Consider the following 18,577-nt stretch of genomic DNA (forward strand, 5'->3'; position numbering starts at 1 on the left):
CCTATGGGAGTCGCTCTTTTCTGCCTATAAAGTTTCTTTAAAAAAGATCCAGAAACTTTCTAAGGCAGGGGTCACCAACGTGGTGTCCGCGGGCACCAGGTCGCCCGTAAGGACCAGATGAGTCGCCCGGTGGCCTGTTCTAAAAATAGCTCAAATAGCAGCACTTACCATTGAGCTGCCTCTATTTTTTTAATTGTATTTATTTACTAGCAAGCTTGTCTTGCTTTGCTCGACATTTTTAATTCTAAGAGAGACAAAACTCAAATAGAAAATATTTCAAAGACTTGGTCTTCATTTGTTTAAATACATTAATTTATTTTTTTTACTTCGCGTATCATAACTTTCAGAAAGACAATTTTTGAGAAAAAATACAACCTTAAAAAAGATTTTAGGATTTGTAAACACATATACCTTTTTACCTTTTAAAAATTAAATCAATGTTCAAATAAATTTCTTTTTTTTTATTGTAAAGAATAATAAATACATTTTAATTTAATTCTTCATTTTAGCTTCTGTTTTATTGACGGAGAATATTTGTGAAATATTTCTTCAAACTTATTATGATTAAAATAAAAAAAAAAACCTTCCCTAAGAGGAAGAAAAATGTACGACGGAATGACAGACAGAAATACCCATGTATATATTTTATGTATATATATATATTTATTAAAGGTAAATTTAGCAAATTGGCTATTTCTGGCAATTTATTTAAGTGTGTATCAAACTGGTAGCCCTTCGCATTAATCAGTACACAAGAAGTAGCTCTTGGTTTCAAAAAGGTTGGTGACACCTGTTCTAAGGTAATATTTACATGCTGTAAGTATATATGTACTTAACAGCTACAATCACAACATGTACAAAAGTAATATTTACGTATTTTGCTCATTTTAAGTAAACATTGATTTATTTCATTTCAAAATCATATCACTACGTTTGCTTTTTCCTTTGACAACATCACCGGTTACAACTCACTGCAGACTTCATGAATGCCAAAAAACATAATAAAACATCACTTAATGTACTGCTCTCACCGGAATGCCGACTGATAGGTTTTTGATATATTTCTTGATATATTCCCATTTTGATTAAGAACGACTCATAATCGTGGCGAAGAAAACAGGGGTGTGGAACCAAGCATCTTTTTGTGTCTGTCTCGTGGTCCACGAATCTAAATTGGTTGCCATAGTTGACCAACTTGTCAGATTATGTCCTCATCCTTCTACTGTCCAGGTGAGAGGCAGAATAAATTTACACCTGTTCATGATGTCAATATAACAGGTAATTAGCGCTCCGTGTTCCCTTGGGGAACTGCACTTTTTGGGGAATTTTGCCCATCATTCACAATCCCTTTTTGACCCAAGAACCCATATGCTACATTGTTCACTATTTCCATCAACAACTACTACTAATTATGGCCTACTTCATGAGAGCCAACAAATACTAACTTGAGACAAATGATGATCCAGAAACGTATCTTTTTGAGTCTGAATATATGGAGTAACGCGTTTTAAAAGATATGTATGCAAGTGCAACTACAATCATTTTGGCATATCATTATGCAGACTAAAGTCACAGAGGGCGATGAGTGTGAGGAAACCAAAGCAGAGCAGGTGAACATGGCAGGAAGGGTGTAACATCAGGAAATCTCCCGGCGCTGAGTACTCGGACTGATGTTCTTAAGTACTCAGATGTTGAGAAAAAGGGTTGTGCGCTAATGACTCCAACAACAACCAGGTACTGCAACAAAAAAGGAGGTAGGCCACAGAACAGTTGCTAGGTCATGACAAAGACATCAACCTTTCATTTGACCTGGCAAGGATCACAGGGCATGTGTTGTTTGGATCAGTGGTTCTCAAATGGGGGTACGCGTACCCCTGGGGGTGCTTGAAGGTATGCCAAGGGGTACGTGAGATTTTTTTAAAAATATTCTAAAAATAGCAAAAATTCAAAAATCCTTTATAAATGTATTTATTGAATATTACTTCAACAAAATATGAATGTAAGTTCATAAACTGTGAAAAGAAATGCAACAATGCAATATTCAGTGTTGACAGCTAGATTTTTTGTGGACATGTTACATAAATATTGATGTTAAAGATTTCTTTTTTTTTGTGAAAAAATGTTTAGAATTAAGTTCATGAATCCAGAATGGATCTCTATTAAAATTCCCAAAGAGGGCACTTTATGTTGATGATTGCTTCTTTGTGTAGAAATCCATCCATTTTCTACCGCTTATTTCCTTTTGGGGGGGCGCTGGCGCCTATCTCAGCTACAATCGGGCGGAAGGCGGCGTACACCCTGGACAAGTCGCTTTCTCATCGCAGGGCCAACACAGATAGACAGACAACATTCACACTCTCATTCACACAGTAGGGCTAATTTAGTGTTGCCAATCAACTTTATTTATAGTCGAACACTTGTTTATTTTTCAACAAGTTTTTAGTTATTTTTATATCTTTTTTTTTCAAAATAGCTCAAGGAAGTCCACTACAAATGAGCAATATTTTGCACTCTTATACAATTTAGTAAATCAGAAACTGATGACATAGTGCTGTATTTTACTTCTTTATCTCTTTTTTTTTTTTTTACCAAAAATGCTTTGCTCTGATTAGGGGGTACTTGAATTAAAAAAATGTTCACAGGGGGTACATCACTGAAAAAAGGTTGGGAACCACTAGCATAGATCATGTGTTGTTTTGTTTTCTTTGTATTAGTAATCAGTTTGGAACATAGGGCCTTTAAGATTTTAGCATTATACTTCCTCACAAACATTCAACTGCTCCCCCCAAAACAAAACATTTTATTCACCTCCATAGAGCCACCTAAAACAAGGATGTGGAAAAAACATCAACTATGAAACTCATCTATTACTGCAAAGGCAAAACAGTTCCTAAATAATTTTTACGTATCAGGGGATATGCTTACACAAATGTTATGGCGACATGTCATCTAAAAGCCGAGTGGAAAGCACAGAAAAACATTGTGCTAATACTAGCTAGCTGTTGTTGTGGCCGTGATCAAGGATACCAGGGATTGTAGCATCATAAACATCTTCATTGCTCACTTAAAGATAACATGACAGCTTCTATCAGTTTGGCCCCCAGTGTTGAAAATAATGATTGATGCATCCTTGTGTGGGCTTTTGGTTTACCGTATTTTTCGGACTATAAGTCACAGTTTTTTTCATAGTTTGGCCAGGGGTGTGACATTTACTCCGGAGCGACTTATGCGTAATGGCAAATGGGTTGTACTTGTTTAGCGCTTTTCTACCTTTTTAAGGAACTCAAAGCGCTTTGACACTATTTCCACATTCCCCCATTCACACACACACATTCACACACTGATGGCGGGAGCTGCCATGCAAGGCGCTAACTAGGACCCATCAAGAGCAAGGGTGAAGTGTCTTGCTCAAGGACAGAACTGACGTGACTAGGATGGTAGAAGGTGGGGATTGAACCAGGAACCTTCAGGTTGCCTGCAAAGCCACTCTCCCAACTGTTCCACGCCGCGTGTGAAATTATTAGCACATTACCGTAAAATATCAAATAATATTATATATCTCATTCACGGAAGAGACGGAGAAAATGTCAGCAATCGTTACATACACGTCAACCAATAATAATTCGGCGAGGGAGGGTCATGGCAGAAGTGCATTGTGGGTCATGGAATGCTAACTGCTATATGCTACATGCTACTGCCATTGCTATTAAAATGTATAATTTCATCATTGGTGGTAACTTATAAAAACTGAGAAGGGCTGAACAAAAATTGGACTGAAAAGGAAATCTTGTACTGCAGATTACAAGCTGGACGTAGTGAAATATGCAGCAGAAAACGACAAAAGGAAGCAGCGCATACTTTTGGAGTTGGCAGAGTTGTTTAGAAGCGACATCGAGGAAGAAGATTTTATCGGATTTATCGGATAGTAGTAACAGATTGTTTGGTAAACGTATAGCATGTTCTATATGTTATGGTTATTTGAATGACTCTTACCATAATATTAACATACCAGGCACCTTCTCAGTTGGTTATTTATGCGTCATATAACGTACACTTATTCAGCCTGTTGTTCACCATTCTTTATTTATTTTACATTGCCTTTCAAATGTCTATTCTTGGTGTTGGATTTTATCAAATAAATTTCCCCCGAAAATGTGACTTATACTCCAGTGCGACGTATATATGTTTTTTTTCCTTCTTTATTATGCATTTCGGCCGGTGCGATGTATCCTCCAGAGCGACTTATAATCCGAAAAATACGGTACTTTAAATGTAATAAATATAAACTTAAAGCAATTATTGGGTCATTTTTTGTTACATGATTATGCTTGGACTTGAATTTTTGGTCACTATTTTCCAATGATGTGTTGTATCAATAAATGTACAGATTTTTGTATTTAATTCATTGGTCATATTTATGTTAGAACCACAACCAATAAATGGTAAAGGTAGATTATTAGGATATATGCTATTCTGAGTGTTTAAAAGACCAATGATGTACACCAAACTAAAACACAAAACGGTAGAAATATCCAAACGGTGGATTTTTTTGCACATCTTTTAGCATCAAAATGAGAATCTGTTAAAAAAAAAATCAAAACAAACATATCTTGCAACGGATTTTATAGTGGCAATCCTTGATAGCAAAGCTGATAAACCAAAGCCTTCTGTACATGAATCATTGAAATGTTCATGATATCATCATTCACTGACAATCAAGTGTAATAGATTGTATACTAGGGGTGTAATGGTACACTGTCGTCACTGCACTTGTGTTTTGAATTTTGCCTATCGTTCACAGTAATTATAAAAGACATGACAACGGATGCATTTTTTGTTAATGGATTATAAATAGTAAATACATATTATCAAAAGTCAGCTTACAATGGAGCCTATGGAAACCGCTCTGTTCTGCCTATAAAGCCCTAAAAAAAACATCCAAACACCTCCATTAAGGTTTTATATACATCCATCCATCCATTTCCTACCACTTATCCCTTTTGGGGTCACGGGTGTGCTGGAGCCTATCTCAGCTGCAATCGGGCGGAAGGCGGAGTACAGACTTGACCTCATCACAGGGCCAACACAGATAGACGGACAAAATTCACAATCATACAGTAGGACCGATGTAGGTATATATGTAGTATTTTAACGGAAACAGGTAAAGTAACATTTAATATTTACATATTTTTTCATTTTAAGCATATGTTTAAGGAATGCTTAATTTCTTTTATTTTTATTATTATCATTATTATAATTTAATTTGACTTATGCATAATTTCCAAAACGCATCACCGCGTTTGCTTTTTTTTAACAACATCCCTGATTATTACTCACTCCCGACTTCATGAGAAGCAACAAACATAATAAAACATCACTTACTGTATAAGGTCTGCTATCATTAGAATGCTGACTGCTAGGTGGTTCATATATTCCTGTTTAGATGAAGAATGACTCATGAGCCTCGCAAAGAAAAGAGAGGTATAGCCAAGCGTCTTTTCGTGTCGTTCTTGCCATTTCCAAGTCTAATTTGGCTGTCAAAGTGTACCAAGTTGTCGGAATACACCCTCAGCCTTCTTCTATCCAGGTGAGAGGCATGATTTATGATCAATGATACACTTTCAAGAAGCGAGGAAACAGCTGGCAACTCGATGATGTAAACATAACAAACAGGTCCGTGACCACGGCGCTGCTATAAGGAGTTTCTCTGCATTATAGTATCAATATTACTACTACTTTGTTAATATTCAAGTCACAAAATGTAAATGGAGTATTAGCGCTTTAAGGATTTTTTCTTATTATTTGATTTTATGGGCGGAATAGAGGACTTTTCCTTATGTGTAGAATGCATAGATTTTTTTTTAAAGATCCGTCACTCAACACATCTTTCATAATAATTTTTGAATGACAGGCAAAATTCCCCAAACAAATGCAATTCCCCTTTGAGATCACGGTTTGGTAAATTTTTAGTACATTAAGGGTAGTGTACTAAGAAGTCATATGACAACCCTTATTGAATTGTGATATGTGTGCTTGCTTTCAAATGTTTGAACTAATTAGAACTCTTAGAAATTATGCCACTATTTTTTCTTGTCTTGGATCTTCTTTACCACTCTTCTTCTTCCTTTTTCTTCCTTCTTGTCTCTTCCATGTCTTTTGTTCCTTATCCGTTCATCTCATGTCTTATTTTCTCTTTTTTCCTTTACTTTGCAACACCATCTTACCTCCATTCCCCGCTGTGGTCGTCCCTTGTCCTTCCTGCATCGTCTCCCTCCCTCTGCTCTTGATAAAATATTCACAGAAGCCACACCCACTCAGTACAGGCCCGCCCACACGCCCACTACCCCCCGCCCACCTCCTGCTCCACCTGCTCCTTCTGGCACCCCTTTGACTTACTCCTCCTCCTCTGATCCCCCACCAGTGTCCCCCAGCCCAGGCGTTGCCCTCCCCTCTGCCCCCCGTGACCTGGTCCCTGTCCTAGTGTCCAGTCGATTTGTTCGACTCAGCTGGCGCCCCCCAGAGGAGACTGGAGGATCTATACAAACATATGGCGTTTACTACTCCCAGGAGGGCATTGAAAGGTAAGACCGTTTTCGTGTTTTTAAGTTGTCAGTTGTCTCGGTGTCACACTTAGAAATAGATTAAAAAAACACACTGTGGATGGGTATTGAATACTTTTATAGGTACTGACAGAAGTCAATCCGTACTACCGGGTACCAATTAATGTAAAGTCACACGGTACCCTAATTCTATAATTTTGTTGCACAAGACTTTATGTCTCAAGCATTTGACCTGGAAACAAGCAGTTAGCACTCAGCTGCACTGCCTCTATGTTGTGTTACAATTTGCAATGCCAATAAAACAAGGTGGCACTTAAAAGTTCAGTAAGGTTCCATGTACAGTACTAGCTCGATGCTAACTTACATAGAATTGGCCTTAGACATGCTACCGATTAGCATGAATGATTTTAACATATACACATTTTGTAATCAAAACTACAACAAATATGCACGTTACAACCGAACAATTGGTGTGTATTTAATACAATACTTACATATGGTACACTTTGGAGGGCTCAACAAAAGTAAAGACCCACACATTAAACATAATGGCAAAGACTACTTCTTGGTAAAAGCAACACACTATATATATGTGTATACACTACCACCATTTGAAGTCATGGAATTAGAACAGCATGCAAAGGCTACTATATTATACAGCACAGTGCAGTACTTGCAAATGAGCCACACAAATGTAAAGAAAATAAGATAAAGACTTCACAGCACAACTCAGTTGATTATTATCATGGGGACCAATCACTTCGGTAGCTGACCATCACATTATGCATGGTGCTCTGCGGATGTTTTCTTGTTCTACTTAGACTGAATTGTGTACTATATATATATATATATATATATATATATACATATATATATATATATATATATATATATATATATATATATATATAACAAGCGGTAGAAAATGGATGGATGGATATAAATACATATCTGCGATGAGCTGTCAACTTGTCCAAGGTGTACCCGCCTTTTGTCCGAATACTTAATACACCAAAAACGATCGTGAAGTATTTATTTTATGAATTTACTATGGGTTTACTGAAAATGTGACCAAATCTGCTGGGTCAAAAGTATACATACAGAAATGTTAATATTTGCTTACATGTCCCTTGGCAAGTTTCACTGCAATGAAGCGCTTTTGGTAGCCATCCACAAGCTTCTGGCAAGCTTCCAGTTGAATTTTTGACCACTCCTCTTGACAATATTAGTGCAGTTCTGCTAAATGTGTTGGTTTTCTGACATGCACTTCTTTCTTCAGCATTATCCACACGTTTTAGTCAGGACTTTGGGAAGTCCATTCTAAAACCTTAATTCTGGCCTGATTTAGCCATTCCTTTACCACTTTTGACGTGTGTTTGGGGTCATTCTCCTGTTGGAGCACCCAACGGTGCCCAAAAACTAATCTATGGGCTGATGATTTTAGGTCGTTCTGAAGAATTTGGAGGTAATCTTCCTTTTTCATTATCCCATTTACTCTCTGTAAAGCAACAGATCCATTAGCAGCAAAACAGGCCCAGAGCATAATACTATCACCACCATGAATGATGGTAGGAATGGGGGCCTCAGCTTTTCTCTTCCAAACATATTGCTGGGTATTGTTGCCAAACGGCTAAATTTGTGTTTCATCTGAACACAGAACTTTCCTCCAGAAGGTCTTATCTTTGTTCATGTTATGTCAGATTAAACAAAAATTTAGCTGTTTGAACTGTTTGGCCACAATACCCAGCAATATATATACATGTGTATGTACACATCATATATATATATATATATATATATATATATATATACATACCAGTGGTGGGCCATCAGGGCCAGCAAAGCATTCTCTGCTGAACTAACATAACCATAAATTATAATCATAATTAAAGATAAAAACATACTTTTATGTACTTTCCCTAAATATCTAAAAATATTCCTATTCTCTTCATGTTATAATATGCTCCTTCCAATACTGTTGTTTGTAGTCTAGAGTTTGTATCCAATCAGAATTCATCTAGCTTATGTTGCCATGCTGTACGAAATCTGCCCGTTGTGTTCAGAATCAACAAAGCGGGCGTCTTTGCACTGTAAGTGAACGGACACATAGAGGTGACAGACAAATGCGATAGCCAATCAGATCACATGTTGTTGTCAGTAAGGCCTTCTAGCTGGCCAAACGCTGTGATTGGATACTCACTTGGGAGTCCCAAGTGAGTATCCAATCACATGTTGCTAAAAGAGGGAGTGGCACCGGAACCATACGAGCCATAGAAATCTCACCTTTACAATAACCACGAAGATAAAGTCTTTGTCTTACACCAAGTAATCCATTGTGGACAGACAAAGCCAAGCAATGCACGTTTAGCGAGTGGTGCGCGCTCCCGCGAAAGAAATACTTTTTGGCAGGCAATCACATTTTGGCACAACACCAAATGCCTTGTGGAGTTTGTGCTCCCCACCCTTAAAGTTGGTCAGACCACAACTTTGCCAGGGTTCCACGTCTGGCTATGATTCTCTGCAGAACCATCAGGAAAGCGTTCATATCCATGCTCCTCAGAAGCGTTTATAGCCATGCTCCTCAGAAGATTCTCTGCAGAACCATTAGGAAAGCGTTCATATCCATGCTCCTCAGAAGATCCAAATTGACTGCACTCGTTGTCAAACACCTAAATAATATTATTTCGCGTTTTCCGGTACGTCTGGCCACTTTTACCAGCTTTGGACGAAAACAGTCTACACCTGTGGAGTAAAAGGCGGGCTTGAATAGCCGCAGGCAAACAACTGGCAGATCTGCCATTTTGGGAAAAGATGGCTGGACTGTCCAGTGTCAATATTCAGTACAGGCGTGTTGGTGCCTGCGAATGTCTTCTCTACCTCAAGAGGATCCAGAAGAACTGCCGCAATTCAGGGTTAGCCTGCTCTGGACCAGGCTGATGAAGATCGCTTTCGTATATCTGGATGAGTTGCCTGATGATGGAATTTGATGGACCCGGAGCAACCAAATGCAGTTTAGACTTACTAAGGCATTTTGAATGCAGCAGCCGACCACCCATTCTTATTAGACTTGATGATAAGGTCCAATTTAAGGGCTAAGGTAAGTAACCGGCTAATGGATGAGACAGGTTTTGGTTTTGCAAGTACTTTGTAGTCTTCAGGAAATTATCGTCGTTGTGCCTGAAGCAACACCATTGTCTTTGCTTTCTTAAACTCTTCAACACTTGGAGGAGAATCAGAAGAGCTCTGTCCATGGATCTCCTGAACCTTGGGCTTGATGGACTTTGTTAAAGTGTCCTACACTTTGTCACCTGAGCGTTGAGACGAGGTAACTGTTAGGGCACAGAAGGCAGTTTTGCGGATCTCTGTTGTGTCCTCCCTTAGTTCTGTTACGGCTTCTCCAGCCAGGTGTCTTGGTCTTGACCAAAGAAGAGAGGGCCTTGTGACCATCTGTTCGGTTCGATGAGCCCTCTCAGGGACTTCACCCCGTGTGAGGTCGTCTGCGGAGTTGTTGGCTGAGTCTAAGTAATGCCATGTACAGACCTGTCGGAGCGCTTGGATCTGGACTACTGTCGCACCCACAAAGACTTTGTAGTGACATGATTTGGATTGTAACCAGGTTAAGACTGTCATGGAGTCTGTATACAGTACTATCCAGGTCACTGTCAGGGTCAGTTCCTTCTTGAGAAGATCCAGGAGATGCCCTGGCACTCGGGCTGCACAGATTTCCAGACGTAGGAAGGACTGCTTGCTCCATGTGAGTAGCGACACGGGACCAGGCGAGGGTAATGGATACGTGTATTTGACCATCACCATATTCCGTTCTTGCGTACGTTACAGCTCTATAAGCTTGCTTGGAGGCATCTGCGAAGACGTGACCTCATCTATAGCACTTTCCAGCACAGCACCCGAGGAAACTTATGGCCAAAGGATACAAAAACAAGACCAACATTTAAGTTTGGCTTTCCGACTGGACCGGTCTAGCACAAGTTTGGAGGGGAAGTCACGGTGCTTATTCCATAACTGCAAGACGATAAGCTCTGCCCAAGTGGAGTAAGGCAGCATGTAACTGAGGGGATCATATCTGGAGGCAAAGACTTTGTAAATAATTCTCAGGATTGGCACTGTATAGGATGCAGGTCTACATTTGTATCTCAACGAGTTGGTATCCAGGTAAAACCAAGGGTGGAGTCTTTGGATGTGTGCGTTATCCTGCACTAACTACTTGTACATTCTCTCTAATTTGGCTTTTTGTGGCAGGTGGCTTATCATGTTTGCATTTTTGCTGGCCTACTGACCCAAATCAATTCCTGCTGAGGCTGGAAGGACTTGGAGATAATCAACAAGTGACTTGGCTTCATCTTGGTTGTACAGGCTTTGGAGACGATTGTCGACATGAAAACAGTTCATTAGTTCAAATTTGAGGTTGTTATCGGGTTGGTTGGAGTCCACTACATGGCATTGCAGGGAATAGGTGATACAGAATGGGCTGCAGACCGTGCTAAAAGGAAGTACTTGCCATATGAAAACTCGGGGTGGGTTTGTCCATTTGTGGGTCTCGCCACAGTAAGGAGGCGTAACTGATGGTGCATCACCTTTACATCTCTACTTAATGCTACAGGGCATTCACAAAACCTCAACAGGACTCCCAGAAAAAATGCTCAAAAAGGTAGGGCTAACTTGTAAGTACTGGCTCAGGGATTGTCCGAAGTACTGGTGGAAGCAGATGGAGATGAGACAAGACTTCCATTATGGCTGACAAAATGGTGAAAGATGTACAGCTCTTCCTTCTGGAGGGTCTCTTCGGAGACTTCAAGCACAGCACCTGTATGGATTAGTTTCTGCACCTCCCTTTTATATGCCTCAGCCTCTTTCATGTCAATTAAGAGGCACCGCTCAGTGCTTCGCAGCAAGGACATAGCAGAGTCTTTTGCGGGAGGAAGCAGGGGCATGTCGGGATGACGAAGCAGCAATGTATCATATCTATGGGTGTCATCTATGTGGAGGGGTTTTAGCATCAATCATAGCCACCACCTGAATCAATCTGCCACAGCCTGGCTGGATAGTATTAAAGCCCTGTTTAGGAGGGCTAGGAGAACAATCAATCAATCAATTAAAATTTAGTTGTATAGCCCTTTATCACAAGTGTCTCAAATGGCTGCAAAAGCCACAGCAACATTTTCGGCTCAAATCCTACATCACAGCAAGATAAAACTTATCCCAATGGGCACAATAAGAAACCTTGGAGAGGACTGCAGATGTGGGGACCCCCCTCCTTCCTGGGCAACCAGTGCAATGGATGCCGAATGTTAAGGTGGTTTTATTAAATAAGTGCCGATGTCTAGCAGGACCTATAATCAATATTTCTGTTTTCTTAGTGTTAAAACGCTAAAAAGTTGCTGGGCATCCATTGTTTAAATTAATTTAGACACGCCTCCAGGTGACTACAATCTGGCATGTTGGTCAGCTTTAGGGGCTTGTAGAGTTGGGTGTCATCAGCACAACAGTGAACGCTAACACCTTATTTGCGTATGATGTCACGTAGTAGCAGTATGTAGGTGCTAAAGAGTGCAGGGCCAAAAACCGAACCCTGTCACATTGTTATGAAACCAACAAAGAAAAGGCTTAGTGTGACATACCAATACGTGTTTTGATATATTCTAATAAAATGATTTGATCGACTGTATTTAAAGCAGGGCTAATATAAAATAGCAGGAACTCTGGACGCTTTTGCAACATAAACACGAACGAGTGAAGGGAGATGATTGGTGTCCTCAGCCTTCCGAATGTCTTTTATCCGTGTTGAGAGAGTGGTTTTAAAAATTAGACCTGGTCATTTCTGGACAACCGCTTGGACACGCCTTTACTGATTAGAGCCACAACTGTAGTGTCATTAGCAATTATGGTTATATTACTAATAGAAGAACACTGATTTATATACAGCATGAATAAGAGTAGACTCAGAGCACACCTCTGAAGCGATACCCACTCACAAAAATGGTGTTTGAGGTTGTTGCAGATTGTAACAGACAGTGTGCTTTTTCCCAGTGAGGAAGTGTAAAATCTAGATACATATACTAATGCCCACTCCAAGCAACTGCAACCTTCTTTCCAGCTGTTGTGCAAAATAGTTTTGAATGCTTGGATTTGCAGAATTATGGTGAGGGTGTGTTAGTCTTTTAGAGACAGCTGCGTGGTTGGGTGGTAGAACAGTTGTCCGGAAACTTGAGGATTCATGGAAAGAATCCAGCGTCCACCATCCTGTCACTACTGTTGGGTCCTTGGACAATACACTTCACCTCCAATGTTCCCAGTGCTACTTACACCGGTGTATGAATGTGGATGAATGTTTGGTGGTGGTCGGAGAGGTCGTTAGCGCAAATTGGCAGCTACATTTCTGTCAGACTACCCCAGCTGTAACATTTATCCATGAAAATATAGAACAGCTGCCAATGCTGTTTCTAACATATTTCAATGTGCACTGTTCCCTGGCTCAACAAACTGGATGGTCAAGCATATGCCTTTGGTACACAAACTTACATATTGCTTGTTAATTCTGACCCCTCCTGTGCGTGACTCAAACATTTGTGTGCGCAACATAAACAACAATTTCTTCGTTCCTATTGTTACACGCCGGAGAAACAAAATGTCATAAATGCCTACAAAAGTCTGTCCCCCAAGGTAAGTGGTTAACAATATGTAATATTATTATTATTTTTTTAAATTACTTTACTTGTTTGTAGTATGTGCTATTGTAATGTTTTTCAAATAATGTTTTATCTAAAAGTGGTTCTTTTCAAAAGGGTTTTGTGCTGTTTTGGTCGGGCCAGGCACCAATTAAAATAATTTAAATTTATTTCATTGGGCAGCTCTGATTTGAGATACGAGTGTTTTGAGTTGTAAGCTGTCGTGGAATGCAAAGTGCTCATAAGTTGAGGCACTACTGTCCAGTATATGGTCCGGCTTCCTATCCAGAGAACGGATGTTCACCAGCACAAGGGTTGGAAGAGTTGACTTCGATGGATTAGTTATTGGCCTAGCTTTAGTATCACCTCCACTTCACTGTTGTGCTGACATGTGGTTTTCTTGTTAATCACCTTTAGATGACTTAGTGAATCAGTAATCAAAGGGCCAGACAAAAATGTTTATTACCGTAAAAGGGTATCTATCAGATTTTTTTTAAATGTCTGGTTTGGGAAATGTCACTATGGTGCAAGTATGCACCAATGTTTTGGTTTATCAAAAGTAGTTGATTCTGCACTATAGCCCTGAAAGTATACAAGTCCTGTATGTGTAAGAATGCTGCTGAAGAATAGATGGCGTAAGTGTTGTATGCTAACACCATCAGAGGTGGTAGTTTTAGCCTTTTATTACGGCTCGGCTGCGCACAGCAGTTCTGAACGTTTAGTAAAAACCCTCTGGGTGACATTGTCAAGTCCCCCGCTGATGTTAAATGGTAACCTCTGACAGTCCAAGCTCTAGCTGAATGCTTTTAAATCCAAGCTTTCAAGCTTTGTTACCTGAGGGACTGACCAGCCTGCAGTGTTTTTGAATTCTAAGCATCAGGAAGGACTAAAGAGTTTTCTCTACAAAAAAAACAGAGAATCTGTCAGTCGTAAAGGCTTACAGTAAGTGGAAAAAAACAAAATAAGAGAAAGAGGTTTGTCGGGTGTAATATCACAGCGGGCGATAAAGATGGTTTTGTCATTGCTGAGAACTTTGGGTAAGACTTAAGTATGGGGAACATATCCACTATTAATTAGTTGCTTATTAGTATGGGGAACATATTCTAAGTAACAAAGACTTAATTTAGAGTTATTTGGACAATAGGGGAACATTTAAGGGTTAGGGTTAGGTTTACTAATAAGCAATACTTCTGAGGTTATTGAGGGAATACTCTTAGTTAATGGTTTACTGGTTGTATAATAAGGCCATGCAGAATAAGGCATTAATAAGTACTTAATAATGACTAATTAAGAGCCAATATGTTACTAATTTGCATGTTAATAAGCAACTAATTAATGGTGAAATATGTTCGACTTACTAAAGTGTTACCGAACTTTGATAGTAATCAAATTACAAAATGACTCTTTGAATTGCTTGATGACTACTGTTGTGTTGCATTTAAAAAAGTACTGTCTAACAATTACATTTTTAAACGGATTAATCACAATTGGCCATTTTGATTGATAACGACTAATTGCAGTAAATTGCTTGCATGATGGAAATTACTTTTTAAAAAAGTTGTATTGTTCTATTAAATTTTGACACAGATAAAATGTAATAGACAGATTGTCACACACACACATTTTAAAAATGTTTTACTTGATTTTTTTTTTTCTCCATAAAACTTGTAACACAATCTTGAATTCTGGCTGGGTTTATTTTGAAGTGAAATGTGTAACGGAACACACCAGTCCGAATCTCCACAGCCGTCTTTGCACTGACCTATGCATTGACTTGATCCCTAATCGTACAGAAACCTGCACTATGGAAATAGTATTGTTGTAAAACAATTAATATTTGTATATCTATGTCAATGTGTAATCAAATATGTGTGTCTGCCCTGCAATTTGTGTGTGTGTGTAATGGAGGCCAGCTAGGGTGGCTGTGCCATGTGTACGTTGGTAAACCTCACTCCCTGACAACTTCAAAAGAGTGTGCCAGCCACTTAGTTAACAGATCAGGCTTTTGGGCTAGTGGCTAGCGCATTCATCCCTCAATTTGAACCGGGCGTGACAGTAAGGGAAGATCCGCTACAATCAATTAATCAATCAATCAATCAATGTTTATTTATATAGCCCTAAACACAAGTGTCTCAAAGGGATGCACAAACCACTACGACATCCTCGGAAGAACCCACAATATAGCCGTGACCCGGATGAGAATGAGTGAGGTTTCAGGTGGTGAGAGTAACGGGGGCCTGCCGCAGTGGCTCCGCCGGGTGTAAGTTAATTACCGTTGGGTTAGGAGCTTGGACCATACTTGCCAACCTTGAGACCTCTGATTTCGGGAAGTGGGGGGTGTGGGGTGGGGGTTAGGAGTATATTTACTGTACATCTACAATTCACCAACTCGAGTATTTCATATATATTTCATGTATATATATATATATATATATATATATATATATATATATATATATATATATATATATATATTTTTTATATATATATATTTATATACATATATATATATATATATATATATATTTATATATATATTTATATACATATATATTTATATACATATATATATATGTATGAAATATTTGACTTTCAGTGAATTCTAGCTAGATATATTCATTTTATTATTTTTTTAAAGTTTTTTTAAGTTTACAAGTTTATTTACAATACCATATAACATTTACAATAGTGGTGAATATCATAATTTAAAGATGTTGGTACGTGAAAGGGTCCCCCAAATAAGCTAGAAGAAGCTTTTGACAGGGGGTCCAAAGGACAATATATACATGGAAAGATTAAACATGGTAGTGAGCGCAACAACAAAAAACAAAAACATAACAACAACGCTATATGATAAACACAAGATAATATTACTAAAGCAAGCATACACATACATACATACATACGTACATACATTCATTCAACCATGCAAAACCCAACAGTAGTCTACCCCACATGAGGCATTAAAGATATGTGGTTAATAGGTAAGTTTTCAGTTTGTTTTTGAAGTTGGAGAATGGATACAGCATCTTGAGGCTCTCATTAAGCTGGTTCCAAATTTTTGGTCCCTGCATACAACATTGTGAGCGGTACAAGCCAGTAAACGATGTTTACCTGTTATCAGATCTAAGTTACGAGTGTTGCGGGCATGCTGGGGATGGTAGATAGGAACCAAGCTACAGAGCCTAAGATTCAGCCTGTAAATGACTTGATAGGTTAAACAAGCATTTTGATAAATATTGAACTCTGTCAGTCTTAAGAGATGATATTTATGAAATATATGACGAGTGGGGGCATTAAACTTGGACCATGACAGGGCCCGTATAATTTTCTTTTGCATGGATTGTAATTTGTGAAGGTAGGTAGGAAAGGTGTTACACCAGATGATATTACAGTAGTTTAGATGTGGTTCAAATAGAGTTCTGTATAAGGTAAGTAGAGCATAAAGAAGAAGATAATGACGAAGGTGAAAGAACAGGAAAACATATTTGGATAATTTGTTTAACAGTTGGCTAATGTGACATTTAAAATTGAGGTATTCGTCAATGATGACCCCCAGGAATTTTGTGGAGTATACTCTCTTTATTTCCTACCCATTAATGTTGATATGGCAGTGCTCAGTATTTGTCCGGTATTTATTAGAATGAAATAGAATACAATTTGTTTTATTTACATTAAGTGAGAGCTTATTGCATTTGAACCTGGAATCCACTTTCACAAGCTCTGAATTGACAGTTTCTTGTAGATCGTGTAGGCTCCTGTGTGAAGTAAACACATTTGTGTCATCAGCAAAAATGATTTTATGAAAAGTTCCGGAGGAGTTTACAAAATCATTTATGTATAGGATAAAATAATATATATGTAACAAATATATATAAATAAAATAAATATTGAATTTCAGACGGCACCTATCAAATACACAGTAATAAAAACACAGTCGTTCTACTAACTTGACTGTTCTTGCTGGTTACTTAAAAAAAACAGCTACACTTACCTTTCACTATTTGAGTAACCTTTGTTCTGCCATGTATTTCTCCCTCACTTGCCGTCAGGTCCGCAACACCACGTAAATCGTTGGCCAATCAAAAATCAAACCCATAACGGTATAGCCAACATTCACCAAGAGATGGCAACAAACAACATAGAATCACTCTATTACAGACGACATCGCCATGGCTGTAACTTCCTCGTTCTTCTTCTTCGTCTCCTTGTGTGTGCAGTTTTCTATTAAAACATCCGTAGATGTTGTAACGGGAAGGCAAGCTGTTTATATAGTGGAAAAACGTATGTGAAAACAGGCTGTCCCCACTCAGGTCCACAAGGAGCTGGAGGGGGCGTGAATTTCAGGAGATTTTCGGGAGAACATTTCTTCTGGGAGGTTTTCGGGAGAGGCGCTAAATTACGGGAGTCTCCCGGAAAATCCGGGAGGGTTGGCAAGTATGGCTTGGACTTTTTGTTCTAGTGCCGAGCACAATAACTTCTCAATCGGAGCAGAGCTTCATCACGGAAATTGGTCAGATCTTTGTAAATAGACAGTGTGCGTAAAAATATTGTGTTTGTTTTGGAATTGCTGACTTCTTGATGTCCTTTGTATTTGCGGTCTCGTTGTTTTTGGTCTGAGAGTAACTTTGGCAATCAAAACTCATTTAATACATGTAGTGCTATATTTGACCAGTAGAGCGATAATGCTACACCTTAGGTTTGATCGTGTTGAGCCACATACTCTCTGTTCATTGTTTGATGTGGATGTTGTTTAATTTATATATGTGTACAAACTTGTAGTTTATTTTGTGAATGTATTAACACTAAATGGCCCTGCGATGAAGTGGCGACTTGTCCAGGGTGTAACCCACCTTCCGCCCGAATGCAGCTGAGATATGCTGCAGCACCCCCCCAACCCTGAACGGGACGAACGGTAGAAAATGGATTGATGGCTTAACACTAAACCATTTACTTCATTTATGTATATCACATACTGGACAGTAATAATGTAAAACACAAGATTTATGTCATATTGTTGTAATGTTGCATGTTTATATTTTCAGTCTTACAAACTTAAATGAAGGAATAAATGTAAAGAAATAAAACTGAGGAAGTATACTGAGGAAAATAATTCAAAAGAAGGATTATAAATCCTCAACAAAACTACTGCAGCTTCTGTTTCTTCATGCTGTTAACTGTCTGTCTAATTGCACGCTGGGAATAAGTAGCGAGGACAGAATAATTAATTTATTCGGCAATGCTGTGTGAAAGCCAATGTGTTTATTTTGCAATTAAGTAAACCCAGTCTTAAAGTAATATAAGCTGCAGTGGAACTTTTTGACGAAACATCCA

At 38.7% G+C, this 18,577-nt stretch overlaps 1 protein-coding gene across 2 annotated transcripts in view; it reads left to right on the top strand.

The window, feature by feature from the left end:
• dcc (DCC netrin 1 receptor) overlaps positions 1-18,577 on the top strand; it is an 803,111-nt gene that overhangs the window by 390,708 nt on the left and 393,826 nt on the right. The window contains exon 8 of one of the 2 annotated variants that reach the window (XM_061876767.1): positions 6,302-6,581. In XM_061876767.1, the coding sequence (XP_061732751.1) occupies positions 6,302-6,581 (280 nt within the window). The remainder of the gene's footprint in view (positions 1-6,301; positions 6,582-18,577) is intronic. The other variant, XM_061876768.1, reaches the window with a different exon arrangement.

This window comes from Nerophis ophidion, linkage group LG17 (assembly GCF_033978795.1).
Source record: "Nerophis ophidion isolate RoL-2023_Sa linkage group LG17, RoL_Noph_v1.0, whole genome shotgun sequence".
Classification (NCBI taxonomy): Eukaryota; Metazoa; Chordata; class Actinopteri; order Syngnathiformes; family Syngnathidae; genus Nerophis; species Nerophis ophidion.